At 37.1% G+C, this 22,696-nt stretch overlaps 2 protein-coding genes across 5 annotated transcripts in view; one reads left to right on the top strand and one right to left on the bottom strand.

The window, feature by feature from the left end:
• LOC142339027 (calsyntenin-1-like) overlaps nucleotides 1–22,696 on the top strand; it is a 113,592-nt gene that overhangs the window by 67,346 nt on the left and 23,550 nt on the right. The window lies entirely within an intron of this gene.
• LOC142339026 (ATP-dependent translocase ABCB1-like) overlaps nucleotides 1–22,696 on the bottom strand; it is a 66,802-nt gene that overhangs the window by 28,355 nt on the left and 15,751 nt on the right. The window contains exons 2-7 of one of the 2 annotated variants that reach the window (XM_075388645.1): nucleotides 21,512–21,663; nucleotides 12,262–12,455; nucleotides 7,051–7,241; nucleotides 3,069–3,217; nucleotides 2,421–2,611; nucleotides 1,535–1,775 (exon numbers count right to left, since the gene is read on the bottom strand). In XM_075388645.1, the coding sequence (XP_075244760.1) occupies nucleotides 1,535–1,775; nucleotides 2,421–2,611; nucleotides 3,069–3,217; nucleotides 7,051–7,241; nucleotides 12,262–12,455; nucleotides 21,512–21,663 (1,118 nt within the window). The remainder of the gene's footprint in view (nucleotides 1–1,534; nucleotides 1,776–2,420; nucleotides 2,612–3,068; nucleotides 3,218–7,050; nucleotides 7,242–12,261; nucleotides 12,456–21,511; nucleotides 21,664–22,696) is intronic. The other variant, XM_075388646.1, reaches the window with a different exon arrangement.

Genomic DNA, 22,696 nt, shown 5'->3' on the forward strand with positions numbered 1-22,696 from the left:
GCAATCTTTCTTTGCTAATCGATCGCATTATGTAAAATTAGGAATCAGCCGTCATGTAAAAATAAAAATAAGCATCAGTGTGACTCAGGGTTCAGTCCGGGGTCCCTTACTATTTCTGGTATACATAAATGATGGGTGTTCCTGGACAAAAAAAACTTTGAAAACAAGAGAAAGAGGTACTACTGAGAATATTAAGCTAAGAGTAACAAGGGTGAAAAAATTGTATAACAAAATTCTTCAAATGGATGAAAATCTAATCAAATCACTCATGTCTGTTGAAAACAATCAGATAGAAAAGCTAGTTCATGAATTTAATTATAATTATATTCTAGGTGGCAGCAATTTGGAGAATATTTTTTGGTAGTCGGTGGTTTTCTCATGGTCTTTTTTAAATATAATTTTCTTTATTATAATCACCGACTAACTTCATGTTCTTGTGGAAAAAGCCATTTTTATGGTGAAGTTGTCGATGATAGAACACAAATTGATAAAGTTCAAATTTGGCCTGAGGAGACATCACTCTGACAGGTCCACTGACCTATTTTATGTTCTCCCCAAATACATATAACTTCTTGATTGTAAATTTATTGTAGTCATTAAGTGAATTACTCGATATGTATTTGGAAATATTCATTATCATTATAATTCTAGTATTTTTGTGAGCTTTTAGTTTTGTCTTTTAATACTTATGCTGATGAGTTTTCAATTTGATAAATTATTTAGATTTTTAGTTGTTTTTGCTGATCTATTTTGTTTTAAACCCCCCCCCCCCCTCAATCTCAATGGGCATATAACTTTAACGAACCCCAGTAGTACGTGCTATCTTTTCCACAGTACTGCTATATAACAATATACTAATTGTAATTGGGAGGGGCGTAAAAAACACTGCGGGGGCGACAGAATAGATTCGATTTTTCATCTGGCATAATGCACAGGATGCGCGCGTGTTGCTCCTTGTTTCACTTAATTTTTGACCTTTTTGGCGGTGGTGCTGCGATCGGCCATCAGAAACCCAATCTAATCAGCTTGCTTCACTGACGCCACAGTTGATACTGCTTAGAAAATCTGGCTCAATAGTTCTGGGCTACCCTTTGCCCGCTAATGATCTCGTCAACAATTTGCAACTTTCGTCAAAATGTGTTTCAAATCTTTTTTGCTATCGTTATTAAGTGAACCGTTTCCGAACTTTTTTCTGTTCAAAGAAATTGAGATTGTCTTGTTTTACAAAAACTTAGTTGTTTTTATTATTGCACGTGCCCCTGGAACAAAAACAGAGTGGGAAAAGAGCACAAAAGTTAGAAATCGTCAACCCCTACTGAACTTTTCAATCTTGGGCGGCAGTCTGTCTTGGGTGATAATCTGTCTTCAACTATAATCCAATCTTTGAGAATTACAGTTTTTAATCGCAGATGAAACGTTTCGCTTAAAACTAAAAGAAATTTGAGAATGTCGAGAGAAAAACTAGCAAAATTATCGATCCTCGTTGCTGTTTTTTTTTCCAACACAGGAGCGTAAGTGTGATAAAAAAGATCACCTGGGAAAGCATTGCCAATGGACATAGCTCCAATGAGGACACTGAAGAAGGCAGTCATCATTCCAGAGACATCCAACTCCCCAGCTGCGATGAGTCTAGGTCCGTACCAGAATGCAAGTGCGTATGAGCTGAACATGACTATGAACACACATCCCAGAGACAGTCCGAAGAAGAGAGACTTCTTAATTCCAATCATCTTTGTCAGTCTCAATTTAACCCCATATTTCTCCAGGTGATAACGCTAGGAACAGAAAAAAGAGCGCATAGATGAAATAGCATTTTCTCTACTTCACAAAAACCCCTGGTTACTACTACTCAATGTTAAGATAGGGGCAGCCCTGCGTTGGAACGGACAAAAATAGCTATTTGACTGTTTACAATTACCGGCTTCAGGAGAACTGATTAACAAATTTCAAGCTCCATGTAAAAAAGTCAATTAATCCTTCTCTTAAATAGTGTGTTCACAACCTTCATTAACCGCGCGTTCTTTGTTGCTTTGTTGCTGAGTTGAGAAAAGGAAAGAACTGCTATAAAAGGGTGCTTTTTGCTCATCGTAGCATCCAGGGGCAGTAATCTAGAAGATGCTACCATTCCGAAGACTGTCCCTTCCGAATCTCATAAGTCCAAATTAGCAACACTAGTCGAGACAGGATTTTAATCTTGCAAAATCATCCTAAATCGACTAGGGTACACAAAAAAGACTCTGTTCATCTCTATTTTACCTATATGACTTATGCCTGATGAATAAATTTTCTTTCTTCTTTTATAAAATTTGAAAACTAGTCGATTCTACTTCTGATAACAACCAAGTTATTAATATAGCCAAGATTGTACTAACCATTTTTGATACTACCATACGATATAGCAACATAGTTTTTTAACACACCTGTTTGCAGAAAGCAGCGACAGTTCTCATAGACGAAAGAGTTTCTTCAGCTATTCCAGATGCCTCTGCGTAGTTCTTCTGCTCTTTAGACTGTCGGCCACTGACAAAGAAACTGGTGGCTGCACCTGCCATGGCCATGAGAGGCAGTAGAGAGCAAATAACAGCCGCTAATTTCCAACTGTAGTAGAATCCTATTTATAACCAAAACAAAAAAAATTACATCAACTATCCAATGAAAACTATATCAACATTTTTAATCAAATTTAAAATTATTATTTTTGAAGTCACATTTCAGAAATCGGCAAGTAAATTGTTGGTATATTGTGACGTAAAAATTGCTACGGCCTTCTTAGTTTCGGAAGTTTTTTTACGTGTTTTCAAAGTTTCATCTAAGTGTCGTCTTTTTGGTTTTCATCTTCTCAGACAGAGAAAAAACTGTTTCCATATTTTCATATAACTTTTTCCAGCTTAGAAAGAATCGCACCATTTTTTTGACAGACAGCGTATCATTTTTTCTCAAAGATTGCTGTTTTTTTCATGACCATTTTTGAAGTGTTTATACACATCCTACTAAGATCTGAGTGGTATATTGCTAGAGCTCTTTAAACACCGCTGACACCTCAACCGAGGGTTGGAACATGTACTAACCAAGTGTTATTCCAGCAATGAAGGATGAGAGGTTCTGGATAGAAAGTGCAATCTTGTCACTCACTCCCAGTCGCACTTTTTCCAGATCTTCCACTAATCTGTTCTGCAGTTGCCCACTCTGCTGTTGATCATACCAAGCAGTGTTCTGTCTGAAATCAGAGTTCTCATAAACAAGTTTTAATACTCTGAATATTGTAGCAGCAAAACAATAACTGAATGTTCTTTTAACTGTGCATGATAACGGAAGAATAAGATTTTGGGATGTTCAGTATATTTTCAGAATTTTTTGCTATGATTTTTTAGCTGAACAGGGTACAAAAATGACATGAGAGCCATAGTGAAATATCGACTAAAAATACTACGATTAAGAGCTGAAGTACAATGATCCGAGAGCGTTGGTCACCAAGGACAATATATAATTTTCGAGTGCTCAATCCGATGCTATTTCGAAGCAATTGCTCTTAATAAGTATTAGATTCGATTCTTATTGAGCGAGAAATCGCCCCGAGATTTCAGCGGATTGAGCACTCGAATGTGATATATTATTCTATGATAAACAAAATTTCAATTATTGTACGTCAGTTAACATAAAAAAATTTGCGAGAGTCAGCACATGATTTGAGTAGCATCATCTGCTGCTTTTGCTTCCTCCTGTTTACTGAGTCACGTTCAAAAACTAAAGGATAACTTTAACAATTTTTAAATAATTTGTAGACAATCCACAATGTGCTCATGGTTTCCGGTGTTTTTGCTCCGGTGCACCCAAATTGAAAAACAATCATGCAAATTTTCGCCTCACTTCATTGCGCAACATTTGAAGGCATTTTTGGAGCTAAAGCGTCAGATGCTTCATTGGACCTGGCATGCCTTACAAATATCAAAACTGGCGTTGGAATGAAAAGATACGCTGATCAAAATCAAACCGCATTTGTTGCTTCTGTTTTTTTATTCTTCAACACGGTAGAAACCCTAATAGGCCATAATCCAACTGAAGAGATATCATTTATTAACACAATTGAAAAATTAAGTAAAATTGCGATCACGTAGCTCTCTCAAAAAAAAATTCAAGAAGAACTTGATAAATCGGCTTATGACAACTTGTTAGGCAAACATGAATTCACTAAAAAAACTCCATCAGGTGCCTGTATACAGCTTCCCCATCACAGCTCCGGAGCTAATTCTATCAATGAATGATTTCTTCGCTGCTCTTAATTACTGATTGTGTTTCCATAAGACTAAATTATGTCAGCCTGCTCAAGCTCACATTTATTACCCATCTGTGAGCAAAAAACATTACTACCCAACAACAACTCCAGACAGGGCGATATATATTTACTTTTACGGAATGCGGACAACCCACAACCATTGGATGTTACACTCAACTCTCCATTGCAACCAAGTTTTACAGCAAGAGTGGTGTAGAAGTGTAATTTTGTCTTGTCAGCTGCTGAGGACAGAAAGAACAAACAGTACGCCCAGAAAGGTAGCGGAGTCTGAATTTTCTTTGTTCCTTGGTCTATCTAGTCGTTTGAGACACGATTAAATGTTCTGGTTTATAACAGAAGTTTCCAGGGCGCTAGTTTATCTAAGGTTTTCAGTAGACTTGCTCAATCAGTCTCTGTTGCAGTCTGCAGACATGTTGATGACAGGAGATGCAAGAAAACAGGAAGACATGTAAAGCCAGCCTATGATTTGCAAGCCTTTGAATCTTTATCGTCCAATAAGAGGGGAGTCTCCCTTGGAAAATATTTCACATAATGAGCGGTGGTTGTTTGCGTTTTGATAACTCGCCCATTGTGTGGAAAGTTAAAAATTATATGTCTTATGGTATGCATTGCGGGAAAAAATTTGGGCGCGAGAACAGAAGATATAACAGAGATTTTTCCAAGACGGTAGCCAGAATGATTCCAACGGATTCAAACTGAACTGATATTAAGTAAAATGAATGATCGTTGATGCACTAAGATTTCGAAAGTTTACATCACTTGCGTGAAAAGAATTGAGTAGCTGACGAATTCAATGTAGATTTGTGAAGTTTTAGCGCAATTTAAAATTAAAATAAAGCAGATTCTACCCGGACCAGAGTTTCATAATATATCAGCACTGAATCATGAAAATTTAATTATGATTTCGTCTATGACCAGAGTTTTAATCATGGTACTTATTAGCCATTCCAAAAAAAAAAACTTGGAATGCTATTCTGAAATTAGTATGAAGTATAATAGAATAGCATAGCAAAAAACATACACAGGGAATCGTGGCGAAATTCCATACTTTAGTTGAGTTATTCCATATTTTACTTGAGTTGTCTGACCAGGGTCACAGCCGAATATATCCTTGAAATAATTGTTAAAAGACATGCGTATTTCAACAAGCGTCAATTAGTATCTACGGAGATCTTTAATTGGATCAATTTTGGTCTGAGTTCCAGCAGAAATCCAAAATAATAGATGATAGAAAATGCTCGACTATCAGGCCGATCTAAGCTGGGAACATTATTTAGGAACAAAGATAAAGATTTATCTTGCTGTCTTGAACAAGGCAGTTTTTCATTTCCGGAGTGATTTCAATTTTGCATGATAAATATTTGGGAAGCCAGTAATTTATTTAAACCAAAAATAGACTGAATTCACTTCAGTTTTTAATACTGATGATTAAGTTAGATGTAATTATAGGCAGTAAGCTAATAGGACAAAAAGATGCTATTTTTCTTAAATTTTCTTCATTCTCACTCCGCAGCTAATTTTTTTTTGCACATGCTCCAGTTAACAGGTGATTTTTTTGCAACAAATTAAAATTATAACCATACCGTTATAATTATACTTGAAACGAAAAATACTTCATATCATTCAAACAAAATAAAATAATAAACATCAGCGAATTTCTTAAAGAATCACATTATAAAATTTTCTTCCGATTTCTTTCTTCCTAAAAATAAAATTAACTTTTCAAGGCTCCTAAGTCACTATTCAAAGGATTTTTTTCATGTTGTGAGAGCAAGAAATCATTCAACGTTTTTTAAAAAACGTTTTCATTTGCCAACGGAAGCCATTGTGGTAACATATTCCATTTTTGTACGCATTGACGAACAATCAATTGTTTTTTTCGAGTAATTTGATGAAGACTCAGATACCCGTGAAAATTTTCAGAATTTTCTGGCCTGGCTATATCATAAAAAAATTTGATTAGCAACATTTTAGCTATTTTTAGCTCAGCTGGTAGGGTCTTTGTCTGGATTAGCAGATCTCTCGCTATGTCATTTTGTTTGCGTAGAAAGCTCACCTTTTTACCCCAGTTAATCTGTCGGTTAAGGTGTTTTGGGTTTTTTTGCAGATAAATTTTGACAAAATTGATTTTAGAAATTGAATGCGCGCATTCAGGGGAATTTGATGTCTTATTAGGTCAATTGATCTTATAGCTGAATTTCGTTTTTGTAAAAAAAAATAGATCCGAAATCAGAGTTATCGCGCGAGAAAAAGATTAATTCGGTTTTGTTTGTTTTCAAAGTTAGTTTGTTCATCTCTACATATTCTTCTGTTTTTTATAAAATTTCCATGACTTTTCCATGTAGGCTACTTTTCTGTCCACAACAGACAATAATTGTGTCATCTGCTAATTGAATTATTTTTCGTTGTGTTTATATTAGATGAGAAATGGTTCACATATAAAAGAAAAACGAGTGGTCCTAAAACAGTTCCTTGTGGCACACCGTTAATCTCAATTTCACAATAAAAGAACACGCCATTAAGTTTTACCTTTTGTCTGCGATTGGCAAGAAATGAAAACCGTAATTCTTTCGCTTCTTGGGAAAAACCACACATCTCAATTTTTTAAGGAAAATGTTATGCGAAATGGAGTTTTTAAAAAAAATTCAGTACTTCCCTGCAATTTTAAGCTATGAGTGAAGATAAAACCCCTATTTGTATACACATGAGGAGAGATGATATGTCAAGATTTGATTTGTTGAGTTGAGCTGCCTGACCTGAGAACTGCCTTGAATGACTTCTGCTTCAACCTGTGCACAATATTCTGTCCTGCTATGGTGACTAGAGTGACCTCTATATAGCCACAAGTGACAGCTATCGCCCCCAAGATTGACAGTTTCACACAATTCTCAACCATATCACTCTCAAAAGACGAGCTATTGTTGGGAGTTGACGTCGTAAAACCAGGCTACAACACAAGCACATAGTGTGAGCATGATTTTTTTTTTGAAAGTTCAAGAGAATGTCGAAACACCATTTGTTTCAGTAATTAAGAGTTGTACTTTACAAAGAAAATTGCTTGTTTTTACCGCAACGTTCAACGTATAAAAAAATTCTTGCAATGTTTTTTGTAAAAAAATTACGCAATCATTTACTATAATATATTGTTTAATAGTATAAAGCCCTTTTGTGTAATAGTTACTTTGTCTCCACTCTAAGGACCTTTTACGTATTAAGATACGTTTTATAGAATGAAAGAGGTAAAATGGACCAAATGGTCCACTTTTTTGGTATGTGCGTTGGCTCTTAATGAAAACCTTGTTTTATCCCCGGAATAGTTGAATCTCTAACACTATATCAATTTTGTTGATACAGATACAATTATCGCTTTTAACCTCAGTAACCCTTCAAAGTAGACTTATTTCGAAAATCCTGCAAGATATAAACTGTTGTTTGTTCTCTAATAACAACAGAAACACTTTCTATAGATAAATAAAACAATCAGCGAAAAATTGACTAATCGAAAATGACCAACTGAGCATAGAACATCTCCGATAATTGAGTTCCAAATTTTCGAAAAGATCTTTGTTTTAACACGTGTTTTATCAGTCGCTGTATTCATGTTGCTAGAAAGGCTAATTGATTAATATCTAGTCAAGGTGAATGAAATCTAGTTGTATAAGAAATTCTTTTTTGCATCATCGTTTGAACGCAAGTATAAGAATGCTATAACGTTATTGAGATTGATGACACTTACATGTCAAACTATATCAGCCTTATGATTAATTAGTCTGTAGATATAGATTTATAACATCCTTCCTAACCTAAACAATACAAAAAATGCATTTGTATACTCTAAAAACTACTTCAGAAAATTTTGTGGGGATATAAAAGCCCTGGAGGACGATTTTGACAGCCTTAGAAAAAAACGTAATGAGGAAGTTAATTAATTTCAGGTATTTTCTGAAACACGTTTGGTCACCTGTTGTAAGTCCTCTAGCGGCAGAAATGAAAATTTCAACAAATTTGGTTGATACGAAGTTCATAGCAATTATTGTAAACGTGTTGGTCCTTTTCTATGCAAATATTTCGCCTGAACAATTTGCACTTTTCTTCTAAAACATTCTTTGACTTCTCAAGTGACTCTTACACGCTTTAGTTTTTTATTTTTGGGTGATCTCTATTGCTCTGAATCCGAAGTAAATCGTGTCGCTAATATAAATTGGTTGCAGCATATCAACAATGAGGGTCAGATTACACAGTGGGCAGTGCATGTCGAAAGGGAGAGAGAGGTCAGCGGTTCAAATCCCGGCGTGGTCAAGTATTTTCCACCCGCTTGTCCTTCGAGAGCAATGTTTCCGACATTAGTCGGTTTACGTTTGAAAATTGTGATTGAGTTGCGAGAATATTTTTAAACATTGACCAAATAGACCATTCTGGAGACAGTCCGCATTATTGATCTAGCCTCTAAATTTTTTTAGTGGTTTACGGACTTTATACGACCACCCCGGTTTTTTTCGTCACACCAATTTCGGCTGACCGATACCCTTGTAGAAAGATGTGAACATTGTATTATCAGAAAGCTCTTGAAAACTGAATTGATCGTTCAACAGATATTTTCAATTTTTGAAGAGTTCAAAAGAATTCAATGTTTTCCAAATGTTTCACTTTTAAAATACCTAAAATTCATTCTTTCTTATCTTGAATTGCTTTTTCTCTACCAGTATTTGTAGATAGCTTCAATAGCAACAACTCTGCTAATCTTTCATTGGCCTTCATCTAGTTCGTATAACTCAAGAAGTTTGCACTGTATTGGAGTGCTCTTTTTCTTTAAAGTTCTGCTGATACAATTTTGAAAATAAATTGTAGTAATTAAAGTGAATTAAAAGAGGTAATTCTTCTTACCTCAAAGTAAAATGAAATAGTGAAGCATTTCATTTTTGCGTAATTAGTCGAGGCTTAATTACTTCAATGTTTTCTGTTCATGACAACAGTTTTTTTGTATCTTCATTACTACGTGTGTTCAGATAAGTTCGGTGAACATTTTATTTTTGCAGGTATTTGTTGTCTTAAGGAATAACCTAATTAATGATAGCTCCTATTGGCCTGAAATGAAATACTATTCCTAATTGTTTAAGGTTTCCATTGCATTCTTCAATCAATGTAGACTAGCAACTGTATTTTTAAGAAATTCTACTGCGCTTTCCAAATTTACCCGTTTATCAGTCCGTTTTGTTGTTTTATTAGCTTATTTTTAATGATGATTTTCATTTGTTCAATAATCAAGGGGAAACAAGTTTGTTTCAGGTCTAGAGTTAACAGCTTAGGTTTTCAATGAATTTTGTCAATGTGTTTTCAAAAACTGTTTGTCTGTTTTAATAAGTATTTGAAGGTATTTTTTAATTTTTGTTTTGAACTTATTTGCTGTCATTCTTGCTGCCATATGGCTCAGTCTAAATAAAGAGTATCTGCTAGCATTCTGTAAAGCCTAAATAAATCTCATTTCAAATTTTAATCGATTTTTAAGGAAGGTTTCTTTTGGTTTATTTCATTTTTAAAAAGAACTTTAACCAGATGTTTCGGATTGTTTTCTTCGTTTTTTGTGTTGTCTCGTTAACTAATGCCAGAAACGACAAGTACCATCGACCTCCTGATAATCATATTGTAGCAGTGCTGCATACAATACAAAACTCAATCAATTTTAGTGCTATCTGATGCAATCCAACTGTGCTATTGCCGTAGTCTATGTCGACATAGTGAATCAAACAATCAGACTATGTCATCTGGCAAAAAGTTTAAACCATCACTAAAAAAAGCAGTGAATTTTGTAGTAGAAGAATTTTTTTCCAATTCTGCGAGGATAAAATCCACTGGCTGGCGATTCAAGCCCAGCAGCAGAGGAATAGCCGCCGCCAGCAACAACAAGCTCAGCTGAGCGTAGCGGCTAACTGCTTAGCGATATAGCTCGAGCATTAAGAGCTAATGCTTAGCTTATTTACTCACATTGATAGTACATACAGTTATGCGCTATATTAGATAGTGATGACTGAAACTAAATACTTGTTTCCAATTCAACATCTCATCATCCTCCTCATATTTTTTACTCTAAAAATGTATGAACTTTTGTCTGGGTTTTAGCTTTTGTTTAATGAATGCTTGATTTTGACGCTATTGGTTTTCGAAATATATCAGGTGATATTTGACATTTGCGCATATATTTTTTTTTGCTGTGCTGACTCCTAATCGCAGCAATGACAATTCTCATCGACCATCAAGTGAAGGTTGATTTTTTTATTACTAATTTGTATAAATAGCTAACGTTTTCCTTTACCCGGAAAATATTTTTTTTTCAAAAAATTTTATTGAGTTTTTGAATCGGGCCTCCATATGTTGATAATTTTACTTTCTTTTTTTTTCAGTGGTTTCAGTATGAGACGTTAACAGTTTATGCAGTGAAAAGTCTGATATATATGTATCCTAGATTTAACATTTGGTCCATTCTGTTTTTACCTTTGAAGCCACTTATTGATAAAACTTTTGATTTTTGACAATATTTTTCAATGACATTTGTTACTTTGTCTTTCATTGGTCACTTTTACACGCAAAAATGTAACACGAGAAAACGAAAACAAAACCAAGAGTGCTACATTGAATTTAACTCCAATAGCTATAAACATAGACTACCCAACGGTCTCAGAAATTATTCAGAGACTTTTCTATGCGTTTTCTGATCCTTCAAAAGGCAACTAAAGCGGGAACCATTTGATATAGTAATCAAAAAGTTTTTGCTTCTGCGTTAATATTATTTAAAATTTTCGATATCTTTCAATTTTTATTGGTAGTTGTGAATTTAGATTTCACAAAATATTTCCTGTTCCACTTTTGGATTTCAAATTATTGCTCATTGTCCAATAGACCTCTTCCTTCATATCCCTTCGAAAATATGATTGTTTAATAGGTTGAGACACTTCCTGTGCGAAGCACAGCTGGTGCCTATTTCCCTTTTTTGTTACGTATCAACACTTAGATTTTATAGAACTCTGCGATATAATGGTGTATGGAGTTCCTCAGTATGTTCGTGGGTATGCATCCCAATTAATACACTAGTTTTCAGTGTGGATGTTTTATTGTTTAGATTTATACTAATTTTATACTGCGCGCCTGTTTTTTAATCATTTTTATGATCAAATAATTAGAATATTTTGTCAGTAAAGAAAGAAAGAAAGAAAGAATTCATTTCTCCAATGTACTTTAATGAAATTAGAGTTGAAATAAAGTTAATAATAACAGCACATGAAGAAAGACTCGGAGAGATAAGGCAACAGGTTCATAATGCATGCCCAAACAGTAATCAATTTTAAAAATTATTCATAATTGAATATTTTTAGCTTTATCGGTACTTCAGTTTTGCCCTGAACCTTAGAACGGACTAAGTGGTAATAATTTAATAAGGCTAGATGTTGACCGCACATTGTTAGGGATTAGAGGACCCATAATTTTAAGAAACGCTTTTCTCAAGAAACTGAAATTCACTGGCAGGAGATCTATTAAAAATATTCTTCAAAGAGTACGAGCCAACCCGAGATAACAATTCTTTTTCCTCCCTGGATTATGGAATCACGGGATCACATTACGTCCTAGTAGACACACGTGTTGTCATTTCAATGAACATTTGAGTGTTCGACAGAACAAAATTATTACAGCTTAAACTCCCACACTTTGTGCCATTGACAATGTAGGTTACGAGACTGTTAAGGAAAGACTTCACCATCGACTTAAGAAAAGACCGTACTCGTCCCAAATAGCTTTTGAAATGACTTTAGCTCAACTTAAGCGAAGAGCTGAACTTTGAAAAAGTGTCAGGCTCTCTATCTGCTTCACTTAAAATACTGAGTTACAACAATTGGGTGGAGCAATTATCAAATAGTGAGTGGAGTAAACGTCTTTTCATGAGTCTGCATTTTGCCTCGAAAGTTTCACATACTTACCGTTGAGGAATAGCTGGTTGAAGATGGCAAGATGCTTGTTGATGTGTACAATTCTGACCCAAAAGGGTTATTGTAATTATGATACATGTCATGATATTCCCAATTGGTTGCCCCGTCTGTCTGAGTTTCATTGTAGTTAGTGAAATATCCAGTTATGTTGCCAAACAGCACTGAAGATAGTGGCCTCAAAACACCTGAAATTGACGAAGGCCCCGGTTAATATGTTAGCGTAGCGTGTAATTATCTCAATAATTCGCTAAATGTGTTAAAAAGTTGTTGAATGTGATATAAATCAATTTTAAGAAAATTTGCTTAATGTCCTGATTTTTTGTTAAATAAACTTGCTGAATATGCTGAACATTTGTTGTTGGAGCTGAGCTTAAGGAATAACAAGCTTGCATAGGCGGGGAAAATAGAAACGAAACACTTTCTGTTGTCTTAGTCATTTAATAGTTATAGTTATAGTTCTAGTTCTAGTTACAGTTTGTCACGTGAGAAAAAAGAGAAAAAGGGGGAAATAACAAAAAGCAACACACAGAACTCAACGTAGTAGCCGCAGAAAACGGCTGAAAGTATAACTCAGCAAAATATTGCAAAAACATATTGTCTTGAGCAGTAAATAACGTGTTACTGTGTCTTGAACTAGAAATATTCCTGAGCAGTAAATTGTTACTGTGTCTTGTATTCAAAATATTATTCTTGAGCAGTAAATTCTGTTACTGTGTCTTGCATCAACGAATTATTGGAGCTGAAATTCAACTGTTACAACCCCAACTTCTGGTATTCTCAACTTGTGAGTACAAAAAGCAAAAGCCAACTTAAGTTTAAATTTAAATATTTTTGCACAAACAGATCTTAGACATATATCTTTGTCTTCGATTTGTTTTTTCTATCGGATTGAACTGGTATACATAAAGAGATCCCGTATTGTGTGATCTGTAGCAATCCAGTTCAAATTGATAGTTGAAAAAACTAAGATCAGCGAATAGTTACGAATTAAAATAGTTAATGCAACGGTAAGTACAGCAGAGCGGATATACAGTTACAAAAGTGAACTGCATAAACGAAGTATCCGGACAGATTTTGTAACCACTCAGAACGAACTGGGCGGTGTAAAACTTTCTTTGTGAAACACAAGGAGAGCAGCCGTTACATTTGGTCCGCCGACCCGGACAGTGGAATAAACAGCTGTCCAACCCAACAGTCGAAGTGACGAAGTCATCGACGAACGAGAACAAAACTCAACAGGCAATTCAACAACACAAAGCCAATTAGGCAAAGCAAATAGGAACGTTGAAAAGCAAAACTCAATTAAAGCAAACAAATAAAGGAGCTGTAGAGATTCAAGCTGCAGTCCCGAAGTACACAAGAAGTGACTCCGTCACAGAGTCAAAGCGTTTTGGATCGACAGATCAACAACTTGCGAAACAAGTGGATTGAGAAACAGGAAGAAGGTTTTGAGCTCATTGATAATCGAGATCGACCAAGCAAGCTCAAGACTCTTTATCAGCAGATACTGCAACTGGACGACAGCATTCAAAAACTCGTGAATAAGAAAGCTGAGACTCTCCGAGACCCAGATATTTCTTTAAAACGCAAACTTGAGAGAGAAAAATACTTTCAATATTTGAACGCAGAGTGGTTGCCGTATATCCACGGAGAGACAAACATGTCAAGCCAGCAAAGCCAGTCAACTCTTCATGCTAATGAAGAGCAACCACCTGCGAATAATGTGCAGCAGTTAGCACAAAACGTTGGAATTCCAGAGTTTAACCAAAACCATGGTAACACAAGCAATGCAACGACGAATACGGTTACACGGACAATCAACCAGGATACAGAAAACGCTTCGGAAACATCTTCAGTGAAACGTCAGGTTGAAGAACGAATAAAGGAATTTGAAATTGAATTTGAAAGAAAGTTGCAAATCGAACGAGCCCAATTTGATCGAAAGAGGATGGAGCTAGAAATGCAAATGAAAGAACTAGAGATGCAACATCAGCTTCGGCAAAAGGAGCAAGACCTAGAGCGCCAATTGCAAAGAACAGCATTGGAGAAAGGTGACTTACGTTCTCAATCGACTAAGGCGCGTGACAAGTCACCTTTCAATTGGACACCAAAAGGGAGAGATATCTCGGAGTGGGCGAATTCGATGAACGACACGCGAACGCCAATTCGACCAAGAGCTCGCTTTGACGTCAGCCCTGAACGGAATAAGCAGAGGCATTACCCATCGTACCCAAACTCTCGCGAACGCTCAGTAAGTGTTGAAGGGCGGGATATATCGCCGATAGCTGGAAGGCACTACAACACTGGACATTCAAGCAGTAGTTTACCAAAATTGAGGTTGAACAATTTTGACGGAAACCCACTGGAGTGGCCTGAGTGGTCTAGCATGTTCATAGCAACAGTAGATAAACGCACGATTCCCGACTCAGAAAAAATGAACCATTTGAAGACTCTGCTAACAGGCAAAGCAAAATCTGCAATCTCGGGAATGGGCTATTCTGGACAGTTTTATAGTGCTGCCTGGAACATTTTGGAAAGAAAATTTGGAAGACCGCACGTAATTATAGATGCACAGCTCGAGAGCCTACGAAAAGCTAATCAAGTGAAACCTCATGATTCAACCAGCCTGATTAATTTTTCTGTTATTGTATTTAACTTCGTGAACGTGCTCAAAGAGTACAAACATATTGGTGATTTGCAATCAAGTTCGACATTGTACATGGCAGTTGATAAGCTACCTCAAGTTCTTAAAGAAAAATGGTGGTTCTACGTCGATGACAAAGACGAAGACTGGCCTGATCTAATCATGTTTGAAAAATGGCTATCACGAATGGCATTCGTGCATGAAGGGTTTTCAGCGTTTAAAGGGGAACGCAAAGAAGAAGACCGACGCAACGCAAATAGAGAAAAACAATTCTCGAAGACATCGAACTTCAGTGCAAGTTCGAACCTGCAAGAAACCAAGCAGACGCAAAGCGATCACTGTCCATTAGCCGATGGCACTCATAAAATTTGGAACTGTCCATCATTCAAAAACATGAGTGTGAATGATCGATACGTGGCAGTGAGGAGAGAACGCTTATGTTATGGATGTCTGGGAAAAGGACATGCAATCAAAGATTGCAAAGTCAAATTGTGCGGTATAAACGGATGTACCAAAAAGCACAACAGACTGCTACACTCAGAAAACCGAATGGACGAGGGTAGTCACGCAGTTAACGTAAGCGCAGCAACAATCAACCAGAGTAACCAAGTTACTAGTTTTCTTCAAATAGTTCCGGTATCGGTTCAGAGTGGTGGTAACAGGCTGACTACCTATGCTTTCCTCGATAGTGGGTCAACAGTTTCATTCATCGACCAAAGTGTCAAGAATCAACTACAAGCCAAAGGCACGGACGTTACCTTGAACATAGCTGGCATACATGGGACGCAAGATTTGAGGACAGAGAAGGTTCCTATCACAATAAAGGGACTTTATTCAAAGGTGCATTCAATTGAAGCGTTTGCACACCCATCAATCTCGTTGGGAAACACAACATATGACTACAAGGAACTGAAGAACAAATTCAGACACCTGAATGTTCTCACTAACAAAACATTCAACCTGATGGAAGTAGGCATCATACTTGGACAAGATGCCTACGAAATTCAACGTCCATTGGACTATAAGATTGGAACACGAAGTGAGCCTTTCGCCGTCTTAACAGAATTAGGATGGGTAGTCAGTGGTCCCATGACAGGCAAGAACAGTCAAAATGTTTGTCATTTCGCCTCTACAGAAGATGTGAAAGTGGCCGAAAATATACAATCATGGTGGGACATAGAAACTTATGCTTCCAAAATAAATGTTGTAAGTCAATCAAAGAAAGAGCAGCAAGCTCAGAAATTTCTAGAGAGCACGACAAAGTTTACAGGCGAGCGGTACGAAGTTGGCATGCTCTGGAGTGAACCAGAACCCAATCTTCCAAACAACTACGGCTCGGCCCTTGGTCAGCTCTACTCACTGGAACGAAGGTTCCAACGAGACCCAAATTTAAAAGAATTGTATCAACAGTCAATTGATACAGATGTTGAAAAGGGATTTGTGAAGATCCTTGGTAAATCGGAAGTCAAAGGCACTTTCGGAAAAGAGTGGTATTTGCCACACCATCCAGTACTAAACCCCAACAAACCGGGTAAAGTTCGCCGTGTTTGCAACGCTGCAGCAAAATACAAGGACGTATGCCTAAATGACAAGCTGTTAGCCGGACCCGATCTACTACACGGATTGATCGGAACAATATTCAGATTTCGAGAAGGACCAATTGCCTTAACCGCAGATATTGAATCAATGTTTCTTCAAGTGCAAGTTCCTGATCGGGATAAAAGCTGCTTGAGATTCCTGTGGCGACCAACAATGAACGAACCTGTGCAAATTTACGAGTATCAGCGTCATGTTTTCGGAGCAAAGAGTTCACCAACATGTGCCAACTACGCTCTGAAGCGAGTAGCGATCGATAACGAGGACGAGTTCCCAATTGCAGCGAAAACAATCCAAAACAACTTCTACATGGACGATTTCATCAAGTCAGTCGAAACACCTGAAGAAGCAATTGAGGTTTTCAAACAACTGCAACCTCTTCTTTCAAAACATGGATTTGAACTGAAGAAGTGGATCACCAACAGTGACGTGGTAACCAACGCAATCCCAGAGGACTTAAGATCAATCAGCAAAACAAAGCAGGTTGAAGTAGAACCCAGCCAGGAAGGGTCATCAGTGCTTGGGCTTCAGTGGACGATTACCGATGATAGTCTACAGGTTTGTAGAGGTACAAGCAAAGAAGTTGAGACCCCAATCACCCAAAGGAAGATCTTATCTCTAGTTTCTTCAGTGTTTGATCCTCTTGGACTGTTTGCACCATTCAGTGTCCATATGAGACGACTCCTGAAGAGCATCTGGACCAAAAATGGACAACATTGGGACAACTCAGTAGAATCTAACGAAGAAGAAGAGTTTCTGAAGTGGAAGGCGCAGCTTCCAGAAGTAGCAGAAACCAGCATTGATAGAAGATACTTCAGCACAGCCAAGGACAAATGGGAAATTCATGTGTTTGCCGACGCATCTGAAGACACAATGTGCGCTGTGGCATACCTACGTTCAAAGCCCAAAGAATACTCAGCAGACTTAGCATTTGTAATCGGGAAGTGCCGAGTCGCACCGATGCGACACCTTTCCATACCACGCTTGGAACTACAAGCAGCAGTGATGGCAGTGAGACTTAAAGAACAGATAGTGAAGGAACACGAATCGAAGATTCAGAGTTGCAACTTTTGGTCAGACTCCACTACCGTTCTGCAATGGATTCATAGCTCCCACCGTAAGCAACAGGTGTTTGTTGCAAACAGAGTGGCTGAGATTTTGGACACAACTAATGTTTCACAGTGGAATCATGTGAGTGGTATTAACAATCCAGCTGACATCGGGACACGAGCGATCAATGTTGACGAACTTAAGAGAAGTGAATGGCTCACTGGGCCGGCCTGGTTGAAGCAACGAGAGATCGAATGGCCTGAACAGTTGAATTTAACATTTGCTTCAGACGAACAAAACGACGAAATGGTCTTCTCAGCTAAGGTTGAAGAGAAGAAGCCGCTGATTCAGTGGGAACGATTCAGCAATTACAATCGACTAGTAAATACAATGGCATACATACAGCGTGTATTCAAAAAACACAAACCGGCAACAAAAACACTAAGTGTTGAAGAAAAAGAGGATGCACAAGCAAGCATCTTCAGACTACTGCAGCAAGAACAGTTTGCTGAAGAGATGAAATCTCTCAAGGCTGAAAAGGAAATTCCAAAAAACAGCAAAATTCTCCAGTTTTCACCATTCATAGACCAGCAAGGACTTATTCGTGCCCAGGGCAGAATAGGTAAAAGTGAATTGAACTTCGAAACCAAGCATCCAATACTGTTACATTGGAAGCACCATGTAGTTGAATTATTCTTGCGAAATGAACATAAGAATAGTCATCACGAAGGTACTGAGCATGTCAGAAACATAGTTCAGCAGAAATTCTGGATTCTAGGCATACGAAATGCTTTGATATCGATCAAAAACAAATGCATTAGATGTCGAAAGGGAAGAGCCCAAACAAAGGCACCAGTAATGGCAGAACTACCTGAAGAACGATTAGTCGCATCAACAGTGTTCTCGAATGTGGGCGTAGACTATTTCGGACCATTCACAGTAAAGATTGGTCGAAGAAACGAAAAGCGTTGGTGCTGTCTATTCACATGCCTTACTGTACGTGCGGTACATATAGAGATTGTATCAAAACTAAACACTGATAGTAGTCTGAACGCAATTATGAGATTCATTGCACGAAGAGGCAAACCGGTCAAAATGATTAGCGATAACGGGACAAACTTCGTTGGAGCTGAAAAGGAACTGGCAGAGTATATAGCAGCATGGAACAGGGTGCGAATTGAAGAACATCTGATTCAACAAGGTATCAGATGGAAGTTCAACCCACCTGCAGCACCACACTTTGGAGGAGTGTGGGAAAGACTGGTTAGGAGTTGCAAGAAGGCAATGTACGCAGTGCTGGGCAATCGATCAGTCACGGAAGATGTTCTGTCAACCACGATGTGTCTCGTTGAACAGACGCTGAATGCTAGACCGCTGACACAAGTCAGTTCTGATGCTACCGATTTAGAAGCTATTACTCCAAACCATTTCCTACTTGGCAACAAGAACCTTTGTTTACCGTATCTATCAGGTGCAGAGCAATTTGTTGATCATAGAAAGCTCTTCCGACAAACACAAGCTTACGCAGACCTCATCTGGGACAGATTCCGTAAAGAATACTTGCCAACGTTGAATCGTCGAAAGAAATGGCAGACCACAAAGGACAGAAGTCTTCAGCAGGGTGATGTTGTGTGGTTAGTGGAAGACAGTGACAAACGTGGATATTACGATCTGGGTCGAATAATCGAAACCTTTGAAGGTTCCGACGGAGTGATTCGATCAGCGACAATCCGAATGAAAGATGGATACTACAAGAGACCAGTAGTGAAGCTCGCTCCAGTGCTATCAATGGACGAAGATGTTTTCACGAAGGAAAACAGGGCCGGCGATGTTGGAGCTGAGCTTAAGGAATAACAAGCTTGCATAGGCGGGAAAATAGAAACGAAACACTTTCTGTTGTCTTAGTCATTTAATAGTTATAGTTATAGTTCTAGTTCTAGTTACAGTTTGTCACGTGAGAAAAAAGAGAAAAAGGGGGAAATAACAAAAAGCAACACACAGAACTCAACGTACTAGCCGCAGAAAACGGCTGAAAGTATAACTCAGCAAAATATTGCAAAAACATATTGTCTTGAGCAGTAAATAACGTGTTACTGTGTCTTGAACTAGAAATATTCCTGAGCAGTAAATTGTTACTGTGTCTTGTATTCAAAATATTATTCTTGAGCAGTAAATTCTGTTACTGTGTCATGCATCAACGAATTATTGGAGCTGAAATTCAACTGTTACAACCCCAACTTCTGGTATTCTCAACTTGTGAGTACAAAAAGCAAAAGCCAACTTAAGTTTAAATTTAAATATTTTTGCACAAACAGATCTTAGACATATATCTTTGTCTTCGATTTGTTTTTTCTATCGGATTGAACTGGTATACATAAAGAGATCCCGTATTGTGTGATCTGTAGCAATCCAGTTCAAATTGATAGTTGAAAAAACTAAGATCAGCGAATAGTTACGAATTAAAATAGTTAATGCAACGGTAAGTACAGCAGAGCGGATATACAGTTACAAAAGTGAACTGCATAAACGAAGTATCCGGACAGATTTTGTAACCACTCAGAACGAACTGGGCGGTGTAAAACTTTCTTTGTGAAACACAAGGAGAGCAGCCGTTACATTTGTTAAGCGACTTGCTGCGATGTGTTGAATCTCCCCGATGAATTGAATGGTTTCCGTTTTTCATCTCAAATTCTCATCTATTTTTTGAATTTTTTGTGCACTACTGTGAAATGATTTTGGGCTGAAATTTTTGAAAATGCTTTCTTCCAGCGCATTTCTTGTAATTAAATTTTCAGAAACAACCTAGACAGAAGAGCTTTCAATTGGTGAAACGCTGCTACACTTCATAGTCTAATCTGCAATTGCTCAGGAACTGTACCCCATTTAATTTTCCTGTAACAATCGATACGCGAAAACATTAACCTACTTCAAAGTCCATTTCATTTCTGATGTTTGTTTATTCATTTGTAAAGTATGTAACCAACCGACAATTATTATTCAGCTTTTGTTCATCTATTCACGCCTGATTTTTGTCTGAAAATCATTCTCTTAGTTTTGCATCTTCGTGATAAGAAGCGCATTTTCACTTCACTATACTGGCATTATTTGAGAGTAAGGCAGACCCAAGGTGGGCTCTTTTTACAGCCCTAAAATACAAAGAGCTAGGGCTACTTATTTCAACGCGCAAAGTAGGCTTACCTCTATTTCTCAGACTAACCGACTCTACAAGACATAGAAGGTAAACTTCTATTAGTACGGTGATAACAAAGTATAGCACCGGAGTCCAGTGTATACACATGGTGTATCTAAACTAACAGACTGACTAGAGTTAGTTAAGCATGCGCTTTATATAAGAGAATAGTGTCTTCTCAGTCTCTGATTGGTTGAAGGAGTACATCCAGTGTTTCCACTGCTACAATAGCTAAAGCTCTACTCTATTTAAGTAGCTAAAGCTCTGTTTAAGTTTGGATTCTAACCGCCAATCCCAATAATTGCTGTATCAATAGCAATGCTACTATAGCTTACAAGTTTCCTCTCACCGCATGGCGCAATCACCAGTGCGCGATCAAAGAAAATCTTCTCTGTGAACAGAACCACATCGGGGAAAACCGACGCTGAAAAATGTATCAATTCTCGCTTTAGAGTAAAATTTTCTGGCAATTTCGAAGTTACCAAAAATATTTTACAAGATTAGTAACTTGAACTTTTTTCAAACAGGACTTTGAATTAGAACTGAGATATTTAAATCTTCAAATAAACTAGCGAGTCCATTGAATGAGGTTTTTTTACTGTTGTGTTTTTCAAAATTTTGAGTATTTGAGATCAGTATTTGAGATCAATCTTCAGTATTTGAGATCTATCTTGGTTTTCGAATAGGACATAATTGCAAGTAGCGATAAATAGGACAACCCACTAAATGGGGAAGGGTAATTAGAAGTACGTGAAATGTACCCTGTATGACGGAACAAGAGATGCCTCCGATGAACATGATGATGTCAAAGATGGAAGCAAACTGGAAGACTGCAAAGTAGGACTGTTTCTCATAAGAAAAGGCAGCCTCCGCCTTCACCTTCTCCATTATCTCATCATCCAACTCATCCCCTCTGAACACATACAAATAATAGGGCTACATTTGATAATTACCTTAAAGTTTTAGTTTTCCACGATCAGTGTATCAGACTTCAACTATAACAGAGTTCATGGAAATTATACCAACGATATACTTTGGATCTTATGAAGAGAAGATAATCAGTTGAAAAGTTCCAAACCTGCCTTGGCATGTTTTCCAGTTTTAATTAGTACAGCCAAAAATACAGATTTAATTCGGTTTTATAACATTTCTGATATTTAAAATACAGCCCCAGAACGCCTAAATTACGGTCAACGCAGATACAAATTAAGTTACACTTAAAAAATTTAATTTTAAAGCTCTGTATATAAATTTTTGCTTGAGGTATACTTTACTTTGTCTTCCTGAACAAGCAGTGTAAGCTGAAAAAAATAAACATTTATGACCAATTGCCAGTCTTAAAAGACCACAAAAATTTGGCAAGGAATCTTTTGTTTTTCTCTCCGGTGGTCAGGCATTTTTGAATCATAATTTGCGACGGGGATTATCCTTTTAGACAATTTTCTGCTTAATAATTTTTTCGTCACGTCATCTTATTGAAGTTTTTCCGGAGAAATTAGATAAACTGGAATTTGAGTCAATTTGAAGATCCCTTAGGGTGATAGTAATCGCCCGATTCATCTAAACAACTAAAGATGAATCATCTAATGGAGTAAACTCATTTTTTCTAGCTTGCCCAACTACATTTTTTTCAATTCTAACTTCCATTTTTGTTACCCCACTAACTTTCCATTTTGCTGAAACGTCCCCCCTGCGCTGAGAGTAGCTCTGGTATTTGTAGGAATGGAAAACTAAACTTAAGCGTTTTTCGGAAAAGAAACAATTAATACTGACCTTGAATTATTCTAAACACAAAAGCGAATTCTAAATTTGAAACTGTACAAAGATAATAATGGTGAAGAAATTTAAACTGATGAGAACGGTTGAATAAGTAAATATGGACTGTGATAAAGATTATATCATAGATTGAACATCAAAATTCTCACCCAGGTAATATTGGATTAGAA

Source organism: Convolutriloba macropyga, chromosome 5 (genome assembly GCF_964194025.1).
Source record: "Convolutriloba macropyga chromosome 5, txConMacr16.3, whole genome shotgun sequence".
Taxonomy (NCBI): Eukaryota; Metazoa; Xenacoelomorpha; order Acoela; family Convolutidae; genus Convolutriloba; species Convolutriloba macropyga.